A 12,645-nucleotide genomic window follows, 5' to 3' on the forward strand; every position below is an offset into this window, starting at 1 on the left:
GTCGAAAGGACATCCGTCAACAGGCGTTCGGACTTTCACGAAATCCTCCAACGTACTTCGTCGTAGGTGGTCGTAGCTTGTAGTAACTTGAATATTAATGGCGGCGAATTTGTGGTTTGTGAGTGGTTTTGAGTGTCTTTGAAACGTTGTGTGATATTTCTTACATTTAAAACATCAAACATTAGCGAAATGGGGAACACTGACACGAAATTCGCTTTTAGAAAAGCAGTTGTACAACTTACAACGAAAAAAACGGTATGTTGATCGCTAAAGACACAGCTTTTGAAGTTTGTTGTTCGTTTGTTTATAAGTCGATTTTGATGGCTGTTCAGTTACACAATGCATTGATTTTTGCAGGCTTTAGAGGCTGGAGACGATGCGTTTTGGGCTCAGTTCTGGACGGATCCAAGCGTATCAGTCAGTGACATCTTCACCCTTATTCCAGCTACGGAAATTCGTTCGTTACGGGACGACAACCCATCAAACTTAGCTACACTTTTGTACAAGGTAATTTCAACCGTGATATTTTCCTAATAGACAATGCCACGTCAAAATCACAGCGATCGTATTGTGTATTAAAATAGCCAGTATTTGTAGCATTTACAACGGCATTTGTATGTGGATATGAGATTTATGTGCAGTATTGTATAAAGTTGAAGTTTAAATCTCAGTAGGAATTTGATCTCTGACAGAAAGATCTTTGATTTAAGCAACGTGTACTGTAACAGCTTGCAGCTGACTGAGTTGAATGATGGCAGATATTCGGAGTTGAATGCTACCAGTTCAGCATATTTATAGGCTGAAGCAATAGCTATCATGCTGTTCTCCATCCAAATTAATGGCATAAAACATGAAATATTGACCAGGAGATGTTCAACTTCAGAGGTTTCATACAGAGATTGCTTCTCCACTAATTTTCTATTCTGTGGCTAAAATGCAATGTAATTTGTCATTGAATAACATAGTTGAGGGATCTGTTTATTTATTAATAACAGTCTGTCATGATTTTGTAATATTTTAGTTGTTTGCATTTGCACAATTGTTCGAAATTCAATAAAGGCTAATTCAATAAAGGCTGTCCGTTTGCAAACATGAACCCTAAACTATAAGGCATAAAGGCCCATTTCAATTTTTTTGTGTTTTTTTGTGTGATTTTCTTCCTTTGGTTGATAAGAATGAGTAACTAGTTACAAATGCTCTGATGTATAATAGCTTTAATTTGATTATCTGTGACTAATTCGCTTGTTCACATCTATCCAAAAAAGAAAATCACACATTAAATTACAACAAAAATTGCAAGTGTAAACAGGACTTAAGGAAGATGAATTTAGCTTTTCAAGAATATCTTTGACATTATAGAAAATTTATGATAATTATGCTCAAAAAGGCAATTCTTTGAGCCTCAATTTGTGTAATATAGCCTGAGATAACCCATGATTTTCTCGTATACTCTGAGTTCATGGTTCAAGGTTTTGAAAGGACAACCTCCATTAAATCAGGTGCAGAAAATCATATATATGTTAGTGAACCCATAGACAAACAATTAATATCAAGTAATTTGTTGACAATTGGGCAAAGATTGTCTTGTGTAGGGTATGTTGTGCACAAATCAAAAAGATGTATTGCGTTTAAAACTATACATTTTGAAAGGACATCTGAATTTATAACTTGATGAAAATCAATCTCTTATCCAACCCATAAAATGTCATGATAATTGCTCTAGCAAATCATTTGTATTTTATCTATATATTACTTAGTAATATGCATCATAGTATTTTTAACTTTCTTACACAGATGAGTAGGCTATTAAAAATGTAGACCCTCATTGAATGACTACTGCACATAGCTTTCATATCTATGAGGATTATACTTATGTTGCATGAATGATTGAAACAAACGTATATATATTTGTGTAGTGTGTGGAAAGAATTGTAAATGCAAGAGCCACATGCTGTACAGGTCCACAAGAACATATTATAGGTTGGTCAAATATGATTTTAAAGAATTTAAGTTATTCTAAAAAGGTCTGCATTGTTTCACATTACACAATATTTATGCAGACTTTTTCAGAAAAACTTTAATTCTATATTTACTAAAACTATCAGCTGGTAAACAGAGATGATCAATTTTACCCCATTTGGTTTGCATTGAACCCAGATGAGTCCCTGCTACTTTGGTATTTTACTCTGATGAATGATTAACTGAGCAATCAAAGAGTACTGTAATAAACAACCATTAGTTAGTACCCAGATATGTCTTGCTGGTACCCAGATTGCATGAAATTTATTTACACTTTTCATTTTAATCCATGCTTTATTATCTATTTTTTAGTTTTAAATTGTGTGAACATTTTAACACGAGTCATCCCATACATATTCGAGGATCCTGATTGGAGAGGATTCTTCTGGTCAACGGTCCCTGGTGAAGTTGTAAGTGCACAACTGAGACATATACTATACATTACATATACTACCTATGCCCTTGAAGCAAAGTTAATACCCTTTTATGTCCTTTATTTTCAGGGTGACTTAGATCATGCTGGTGGTTTGACAGGCAGAGAAATGGTAAATCGCATTCTAGATAAATTTAATTAGTAAGTGCATTGCAATTATTTATTATTTTCTCATGCTGATAAATTGCTATATTTACAGAACACAGATTCTTCTCCACCCATGGCTCAGTCTTTGTTAAATGCTTTAGCGGTATGTACATTCTAGCATAAAACACAATGTATTTTGTGAACATAAAGTTATTTTATTCTATATCCTCTTAAATTGTTGCAGGACTTGCTATTTTGTCCAGATTTCACGGTTCAAGCTACAAAAAGAGTTGGTCCAGTGAGTAGTAACAACAATGTAGTCTGGGAACTTATTCTTTTTGTAACGTGCGTAGTTTTCTTTCCTTGGCTTATAAAAGAGCTGATAAACTGAATTAAACTCTCTTGTATCTAGGAAAACCCAGAGGATCTCTCCACAATTGATAGTTGCGAATACATTTGGTAAGTGATCTCTTGCATGAGGAAGTTCAGTTCTCATGAGGCAGGCTGAGTTAGAAGCCTTCTGAGGTCTGGGATAGGGGTGTGCACACTCTATCCTAGGTGGAGAGGGCAGCATTAGGGGTGTGGACCCACCCACTAGTTGAAAGCTTGTGTGCACCTCCCCCTCTACAAAACCACACGGCATCCATCCCCAATCATAACTGCCCCCAAGAGTCTCTGTGTGCCCATGGTGATCTGTTATTGAAGCTGTATTTTATCCTCTAGGGAGGCTGGTGTTGGTTTTTCTGTATCTCCTGCGCATAATCTTCAGTTTGACATTAACCGAGTTGCAATATTGAAACTTCTCCTGACATGTTTCTCTGAGTCCATGTATCTCCCACCTACACGTATGTTATTCAAACTTGTAATTTTCCATGTAACTTGTAATTTTTTATCATGAATGTTAAAAATGAGATGATAAAATTTTGATGCTAAAGTCCCTCAAAATGTAAGAATTTCATATTTTCTCCACAGCTGAAAATCAAGCGTTACCCAACAAGTGGCTCGCCCATTTCTCTTCATCAGAGAACAGGTTGGTTTCTCGGCTCTTTCTTCAAAACCTGGAGTATATTTAAACGGTAATAATTCTCAAAAATTTTCTTAAATATATTTTTAGGCATGCCTTGCCACTTTTTACGTCGCTGTTAAACACAGTCTGTTCCTATGACCCAGTCGGGTATGGTGTCCCGTGAGTACATTATTCATCAATATTTTCATCCAGGCAAATCTTGGCAAATATAACCTTGAGCAGATTTGCAAGTTTTGTATAAATTAGTCTTAACTCTTGATCCCAACCCCAATCCAACTCTTGATCCCAACCCCAATCCAACTCTTGATCTTATTGCTAATCCTAAACCCTAATTTAAACCCCAATCTGGCTGGCTCCTAATTCACATTAACCCTGATTAGAACCCTAATATAAAACCCTATCCTAACCCTTGATCCCGATGCTAATCCTAATCAGAATCCTAATCTTGATCCCATTCGATCGTGAAGTCTTAACCCAACACTAATCCAAATCAGAACTTTAATTCAAAACTCAATCCTAATTGTATTCCTACCGTTAGTCCTTCGATATGATTTAGTAATCAGTTGCCCCAGATCTCAGTGGGTCTAGGAGTGTTTATTATACAGGGTATTTATTTCAACTATGGTGCATAAGAGATCACATTCTGTTCTAGTTACAACCACCTGATGTTCAACGATACAAGAGAACCACTGGCAGAGGTCGCCTCACAGCTCCTGGTTGTGCTGTTAGATCAGAACAGCGAGCAAAGTCATGGCGTTGTTGCAGAGAGCAGCTCTGAGGAGGGAGTCTTAGAACAGACACCAGAGGTACAGAATCTACAGAGATAAGATCTTGCCTCGTGAAGCATTCCCCCGTGTTTTGCTGTCTGAGGAATTTCGTTTTAGACCAATCAACAAATTTGTTTACATTTTCTGTAACCCTATCAGAATGCACAAATATTGACTACTTCCGGTTAAAAGGTGCATTATTTACCATTTTACATGAAGTATTAAAAAATGAGGCATTCTGATTGACTTTGCATGGAAATGTAAACAAATTTGCCGTTTAGTTCAAAACGAAATTCCTCCCTGTTGTTTAAATACATAGTCAAAAATACATCATCATCAAACTTGCATCATCAAGTTTAATGTTTCCTTTAGCTTGGTGCACAAGAAAACCTGTTTTGCAATTATTTGTCTCGTATTCATCGTGAAGAGGTATATTTTCTTGCCTTTTTGACCCTAAGAGATTTCCGTGTTTTCTTGCCGTGTAACTGCGGTGTCAAGGTGAAAGTGCCTCAAAAACGTCTTTGTTTTATGTTTATTTCCTAGTTTATACCATTATCTATACCTTTTTAAGTGTACTTGCTTGTTAAAAAACGTGTGAAAATAGTTTTTTGCGAGTGAAATCGCAAAATATCCTTTTAAAATTATGTTAAATATTTGTGTTTCTCTTCGTAGGATTTTCATTTCATTCTCCATGGATTGGCACAGCTTCTGAATAACCCGCTTATACAGGTAAGCTTGAATAAAAACAGTCTGATATAAACCTCGTATATATATGCTAGTATATATAATAGTTTTTGCAGTCAGTTTCGACTGATGGTCTTACTAAAATGCTGTGTTTTATAGACGTATCTTCCTAACTCCACCAAGAAAATCAACTTTCATCAGGAGTTATTGGTTCTATTCTGGAAAATGTGCGACTTGAATAAGGTGAGATAAGAATAAATTGTAATTTTATAATAAGAGGAGATATTTTTCTATGTCGCGTAATATATGCTCAAAACCTCAGTTATATCTTCATGCAACAGCACTAAAATTTTCAGCATTAAAAATGTTTTGCAAACCTGAAAAGCATCCACAAAGTATGTTTACTGCATAATCTCCAAATATTGTGAAAATGAAAAGATTTCTCGGGATACACCGAGAGGAAAATGACACTTGAATCGAAGCTTCTTTTGTATTCATCTCAGTTATAATGGCGTTGACATTATAACATTGTTGATAGCCGCCGCATTAAATTTTGCAATAACTCCTTTGTTTGGTGTTTTGCATTCACCAAATACAGATCAAAACTTAGGAATGTCATCATGAAAATGGTCTATTTCTCGATACTACGATGTCCCGTTTCATTACCATGTTTCTTGAAGGACGATACTTTTTTGCCATGATAAACAAGGTGCTGAATGCTATTTTGCAAGATGCTGAATGCATTTTAAATTTCTTTGTAGAAATTTCTGTTTTTCGTGTTGAAAAGCAGCGATGTTTTGGAGATCTTAGTTCCGATATTATACCACCTGAACGACGCGAGATCTGATCAATCTCGCTTGGGTCTTATGCATATTGGTGTATTTATTTTACTCTTACTCAGTGGGGAAAGAAACTTCGGTAAGATTCCCTTAAAATCGCACTTTCAATTGGACCTTTTGCATAATAGACCAACTTTTGATTTAGGCAACAAAAAGGAAATTTCCAAAAAGTGCGTACTAAATTTAGTAAAATTACCAAGTTTGGCTGCAAAATATTGTAAAGTACGGAAAATATAGCCATGCGAAGTTGCCAATTTTGTATACTTTTTTACTATGGCCGGAAGTTTGTAACTAGATTAGTTAAACGCTTCCGGCCGTAGTAAAAAAGTATACAAAATTGGCTACTTTGCATGGCTATATTTTCCGGAATACTTGACATTTTGCGGCCAAACTTGGCAATTATGCTATAATTTCGGTATGCTCTTTTTAGCTGAGGTGATTTATTTCCTTCTTGTTACCTAGATCACAAGTTGGTCTATTATGCAAAAGGTCCATTACCACACGTTCAAACGCAAACGACAAAATTCAAACATTGCGCTTAATTCTATAAACATGTTCTTCCTAAGGTGTTCGTCTCAATAAACCGTATTCCGTGAGGATACCAATGGATATACCGGTATTCACGGGGACTCATGCGGATCTCTTGATCATCGTAAGTATTCATAATGTAGGCACGTTTGTGATTTCATTTATTTATTTATTACGGGGAGATCGATGGATATATTTCATTTTTCAGGTATTTCATAAAATTATAACGACTGGACATCAAAGACTTCAGCCCCTGTACGATTGCCTTCTGACGATTGTCGTTAACGGTAAGAAAGATGTTCCAGTTGTTTTCAGATCAGTTGATTTCAACTATTAAAATCCAGTTAAAATCACTGTAAACCGAAAAGCTCCCTCCAAGACGCGCGCCTCGCCCTTCAGACGCGCGCGTGGGATTCCTTCAACAATACAAACGCGCGTGGTAGAAACACACGTGTCGTGAGACTTAGTGGTCATCCATTGGAGTCAAATACCTCACTTAAACCTCACTTAGTCCCACGGATCCATTTCACTTCTTACGTATAGAATGTAGTCTGCTATTCATAAAGCAGTACTTCATTGGCCAGCTTTAGTTGATATGCCGCCCGTTATAATATACATTGCAAGTCAACAGACTATAAAACATCCGCTAGAAGTGAATTGGATCACATGAACAGACCAGTTATGCTCACTTCAACTGTTTCAATTCGACTCAAGCATGTCCCATTAGGCAAAGATTGCTTTCATGCAAAGACTCTATAAAACTCGCCATATTTCTTTTGGGTCTCTGGTTTTTCTTTTATACTAACAGTGACAATGCTTTGATTCCAACAGTTTCACCATACTTGAAATCTCTGTCCATGGTCACGTCGAATAAACTGCTACATTTACTTGAAGTAAGTGTTGCAAATATTTCCATGCAATTCCTTTTAAAATGAGCGTATCGTGTTAGTATCTTGTTACTTATCATGGTAATAAACATTGTGACATTTAGTGCACTTGTTCTTGGAAATATCCAAAAACACAATTCAATATCAATTTGATCAATACAATTTATAACCAGGGAGCAGCGTGGCAGCGTCTTCAAACAACTTAGCATCAAATGTGGTATAACAACTGACTAAATAGACAAAACACTTCTCGACGTTTCGGCCTGAGGGCCTTCGTCAGGAGAGTTAGTATGATGTATAAACTAACTCTCTTTACAAAGGCCCGCAGGTCGAAACGTCGAGAAGTGTTCTTGTCTATTTTAGCGTAGACAATCCAAAAGACAAAAGATGTCTTTTGGATTGTGTGTGATTTTAGGCAGTTGTTATACCACATTCAATACAATTTATGTAAGATCTCACCGTCGTGTAAACATTTTTCACGCATTCTCCACGCCCTGGTTTCTCCTCTTGGGCACCCCAAACCATCATTTAGTGCCCTTGTTAGTAAATTCAATGTGAATTTGATCAATATCCAAATATTTATCCAAGATCTCATCATCGTGTAAACATTTTCCAGGCATTCTCTACGCCCTGGTTTCTCTTCTCGGGCGCCACAAACCATCATTTAGTATTCTTCCTGTTGGAAATATTCAATAACATCATTCAATATCAATTTGATGGTAAGTTCAACTCGTACTCGTCTAAGTGAAAGTTCATTTGACGCCACTTTGAGTTGTACCAACAGGGATAGATGAAAAATTAATTTTTAAATCTAGTGTAGTTAAATACGCAGGATTTGTACGATAAATGCAACCGATTTGTGTCTTCGTTTTGCCTTTCATAATTGAGTGTTAAGAACACGTTGCATTTCCACCCGAAACATCTTTCTAAATATATTCCTCCAATTTCAGGCAATTCACATTTGATATACGCGATCATAAGAAAGAGAAACATGTTCCACCAAGTGAGTGTAATTTTAAACTACAAACCAATTAAAAAGAACATAACCTTTTGTTTTATAACTGAGAAACAGCGTGCCAGCGTTTTCAAACAACATTGCATCAAATGTGGTATAACAACGCCATAAAATAGATAAAAACACTTCTCGACTTTTCGAGTAAGGGCTTTCGCCAGGAGAGTTAGACTTCGTTATATTTGCTATAATATCGTTGTACGCTTTTGATACCTCGTGAAGAATCCTCTCTAGAATATATTGTTTGCCTTGTAGACCATTGCTTTTCTTAGCTGAGGAAAGGAGATAATCGTTTCTAAATGTTATGGACTTGTGGCTGTAGTAATAATTCGTTGTCTTAATCTTCTCCTTGTAGCTTGCGAATCTATCGACTGATCCGAGCACAGCAAGACGACCAAGAAGAAGACGGCGGGCCTCAGAATCATCCAGTGAAGAGGAGTAAGAAAATTATTCATAAAACTAACTTTATTTACACTGGATAGCTCTATCAGTTCTAAACTGTTCTTCCTAGAGGTCCAGTAAGGATCATCTCTTATTGATCTAGTGTTACTACAGGAGGAAACCTAAACTAAACTAACTTTATTTATACTGGATAGTTCTATCAGTTCTAAACTGTTCTTCCCGGAGGTCCAGTAAGGATCATCTCTTATTGATCCAGTGTTACTACAGGAAATAACCTAAACTAACCTGCTGGGAACTAGCTTGGTAAAAAATATCAACGACAATTTCAATTCTTTCTATCAACTTTATTTTTGTAAAGGGAGGATAAACCAATTGCAGACAAACTACCAGAAATCGAAGCGCAAGGTAATTCTTTAGATAAGAATTATTGTGTTAAGAAGATCCACGTTTTACGAGAGTATAATCAGGATATGTGTAAAGCTGAGATTTGGAGAGTACGTATTTTGAAGCTTTAAGGCGGTATTGTACTATGCAACTTTCCTTGTAACTTGCAATGCGATTCTACACCTGAGGTATCTAAAGTTGTCAAATACGAACATTTCTTACGATCTGCTAGCGTTTTCTTAGCATTTCCAACACTCTTTACAAATTAACATCTCTCAAGATTATAATTGCATTACAAGTTCCAAGGAAAATTGCATAGTATAACAACGCCCGGAAACCCCGTTGCGTGCTCTGAAAGGCTTTTTTTTGTCTCCAGTCTGTCCTGGGCTTGAAAATATGTTTTAAGATTAGTTCGTGGCTTCGTCGTAACGTGTTTCAACGTATCCATTTTAGTGGAAGAAGTGCACAGAACTGTTGTCGATGGCGATTCAAGTGACAGCGATGAAGGGTCAGCGGCAGCCTCCGGTAATCAGTCGGTTACGTCGAAAGAAAATAATTCGTATCGCAAAGTGATTGGTCGCTCGCAATCTGTCTCGAGTACTGGTTCATTCGTCGCCACCTCTGAATGGGTAAGATACCCAGGACTCGTTGTCTTGCTGTAGAACTGGGAAGAATGTGGAAATTGTCTTCATTTTTCAGTGTTTTTGAACCGTTTTGTTTTGTTTATAGATCCAGTCGTGGAAACAAAAGCTGCCTTTGCAAACGATCATGAGAATGTTGCAAGTTCTTGTGCCTCAAGTGGAGAAAATATGCATTGACAAGTATGAGCTCTGTGGATTCTGAACTAACACTTCAGTAATGATCATCTCTTATTGATCCAGTGTTACTACAAAAAAAACCCTAAACTAAATTAATTTTATTTACACTGGATTGCTCTATCAGTTCTAAACTATTCTTACTAGAGGTCCAGTAAGGAGCATCTCTTATTGATCCGGTGTTACTACAGGAGGATACCTAAACTAAATGAACTTTATTTATACTGGATAGCTCTATCAGTTCTAAACTGTTCTTCATAGAGGTCCAGTAAGGATCATCTCTTATAGATCCAGTGTTACTACAAGAGGAAACCTAAACTAAACTAATTTTATTTAATGGATAGCTCTAAAGTTAGCTCTATCAGTTCCAAACTATTCTAACATCATTCAACCATTATTTTCAGGGGATTAACAGATGAATCGGAGATCTTAAAGTTTCTCCAACATGGTACATTGGTTGGTCTACTACCAGTACCTCATCCTATCCTAATTAGAAAATACCAGGTTAGCGCCTGATATAAAACCAGTTTAAACCAGTTTCGAGCCAACCAGTAAGACTTGTTTTGTGTCCATATCTAGGCGAACAGTGGCACCCAGATGTGGTTCCGTACGTACATGTGGGGTATTGTCTACCTAAGGTTAGTGTGGGTCTCTTAGCATCAGAGTTTCCAAGTCTTCAGCATTTCTTAAGGAGGTTTTCTAGCTCTATGAAGACCTTCCTCAAAGTTATGTATATACAAGCTTAAGGGCGGAGAGTTAGGTGTGGTGGGTTGCAAAGGAGGTTAGGTGTAAGGAGGGTAGGAATGGGGGAGAGTAGGATTATTGGTGGGGGGTTAGACTAATGGTTGGGTAAAGGGTTAGGTAAAGGGAGGGTTGGAATAGGGGCGGGTAGGAATATTGGTGGGGGGATTAGACTAAGGGTTGGGTTTGGGTTAGATTTAAGGAGGGGGTTAGGTAAAGGGAGGGTAGGAATATTGGTGGGGAGATTAGACTAAAGGTTAGGATTGAGGCTAGAGTTTAGGAGGGGTTTAGGAATAAGGTGGGGTGTTAGGAATAAGGGAGGGTGTTAGGGTGGGCATTAGAGTTGGCACTCTGAACCGTTCGTGTCTTTTCGCGATAGGAATATCGACCCACCAATTTGGTACGACACTGACGTGAAACTCTTTGAAATTCAACGAGTCTAATAGCAAGAATTAGAATGACTAATATCCATAATTATCAATCGTGGAATAAATATTTAAATATCTGATTTTTAAGATGTAATAGATATAGCATGTATATTTAAATGTATGACAAAATAGGAGGTAACACTTCCGGTATCGGGTCTGAGTCCGGGGTTAAAATTCGGAGGGGCGGTTGTTCGTAGCCCGAATACCCGTAATATCCTGAACTAAATTGATGACATGTGAACATTAAAAGTATTAAAATTCTTTAAAATTCACTGGACATATTCTCAAGACAACAGTACAAATTATTTCAATATTTTTTTGGCCACGTTGCCTTGCATTGCTCCTCATAAACGAATCATTTTCAAAGTAAAACGCACGTTAGTGAAGAATAAACTGAAACGATTAAACATTCCATTAAATTATTTTAAACTCATCATTTGCATATTGAATTATTGTATTCTGCCGGTGTAAATAGAAATGTCTAATATTCATTTAACGATAGATTGATTTTCTTAAAGCAGCTGATAAAATATTTGCAAATGAATATTTGAGCAAACATTTACAGGGTGAGTCAAAAAAACTGACACCTTTGAAATTCAAATTAGCCGGGAACTTCTTGCTGAATATGACAATTCTCATGTGTACAATCAACAAAAACGATTTGATAAAACTGTTCTTTTTTATTTACGCAGCTTAGAATGCATTTTAACTCCCAAAGGGAACAAACTTTATGTTTTAGGTTAATTGATATGATATTCTTCGTATACCTATGAGATATTTTAGGCAACTTCTGTCACATTACAGCCGCTATGCAGTTAATTTGAATTTCAAAGATGTCGGGGTTTTTTCACTCACCCTGTACAAATACGGAGTAATCTTTTTTTGCGTTATTTTATTTGTGTTTACTTGCTCAACCTGAACAAATATTCATTTAACGAGAGATTTTAATTTAAAGTGTGGTCCCTTTTTGAAAAGAATCGCTTCTTTCAGTTGGAACGAAATTAACACCACAACATGCAAATAATAGCTTTTCATATCTTAACGGAAATCTTTTCAAATCTTCAAGTTTTCAAATTTTCAAATCTTACATGACATGTAAGATAATATACAAAGCTGTGCTACGCTAACGTACAGGGTTAGTGCAAAAAAACTGACACTTTGAAAGTCAAATTAGCCGCTAACTTAAGGCTGGAATTTGAAAATTCCCATGAAAAACGGAGCTTATATAAAATGCACTTTAACTCCCAAAGGAAACAAACTTTATGTTTTAGGTGAATCAATGATTCACTTATTTGATATGCTTCGTATACCCATGAGATATTGCAGGCAACTTCTGTCACATTACAGTTAATTTGAATTTCAAAGGTGTCAAGTTTTTTTTACTCATCCTGTGTAGCCACCGGTAAACCTATAAATACCATCCATATTTGGCTTTTGTATCATTTGCTTTGCAATAGGCCTTTTGCATTATAGACTACTTTTTTATCCTTGCAAGGAAATGCAATCAAATAGAAATGCAAAGTTTGGTTGCGAAATGTTGTAAAATGCGGAAAATATAGACTTGCAAAGTTTGCAAATTTGTATACTTTTTT

General features: G+C 36.5%; 1 protein-coding gene across 1 annotated transcript; it reads left to right on the forward strand.

Moving 5' to 3' along the window:
- The first annotated feature begins 92 nt into the window (after positions 1–92).
- On the forward strand, positions 93–12,114 carry LOC114519617 (protein HID1-like). The gene is made up of 28 exons (XM_028539779.1): positions 93–255; positions 358–507; positions 1,917–1,980; positions 2,332–2,429; positions 2,523–2,564; positions 2,652–2,702; positions 2,784–2,837; positions 2,952–2,998; positions 3,263–3,384; positions 3,512–3,569; positions 3,654–3,725; positions 4,219–4,372; positions 4,706–4,762; positions 5,006–5,062; positions 5,177–5,260; positions 5,779–5,935; positions 6,423–6,508; positions 6,593–6,671; positions 7,216–7,277; positions 7,888–7,990; positions 8,222–8,274; positions 8,639–8,721; positions 9,044–9,090; positions 9,523–9,698; positions 9,799–9,890; positions 10,289–10,388; positions 10,464–10,522; positions 11,005–12,114. Exons 1-28 carry the CDS (start codon positions 190–192, stop codon positions 11,066–11,068), a joined length of 2,337 nt encoding a protein of 778 aa, XP_028395580.1. The 5' UTR covers positions 93–189; the 3' UTR covers positions 11,069–12,114.
- The last annotated feature ends 531 nt before the right edge of the window (positions 12,115–12,645 follow it).

The sequence above is a fragment of the Dendronephthya gigantea genome, unplaced genomic scaffold (assembly GCF_004324835.1).
Source record: "Dendronephthya gigantea isolate DGI-Jeju-01 unplaced genomic scaffold, DenGig_1.0 000013F, whole genome shotgun sequence".
NCBI lineage: Eukaryota > Metazoa > Cnidaria > Anthozoa > Malacalcyonacea > Nephtheidae > Dendronephthya > Dendronephthya gigantea.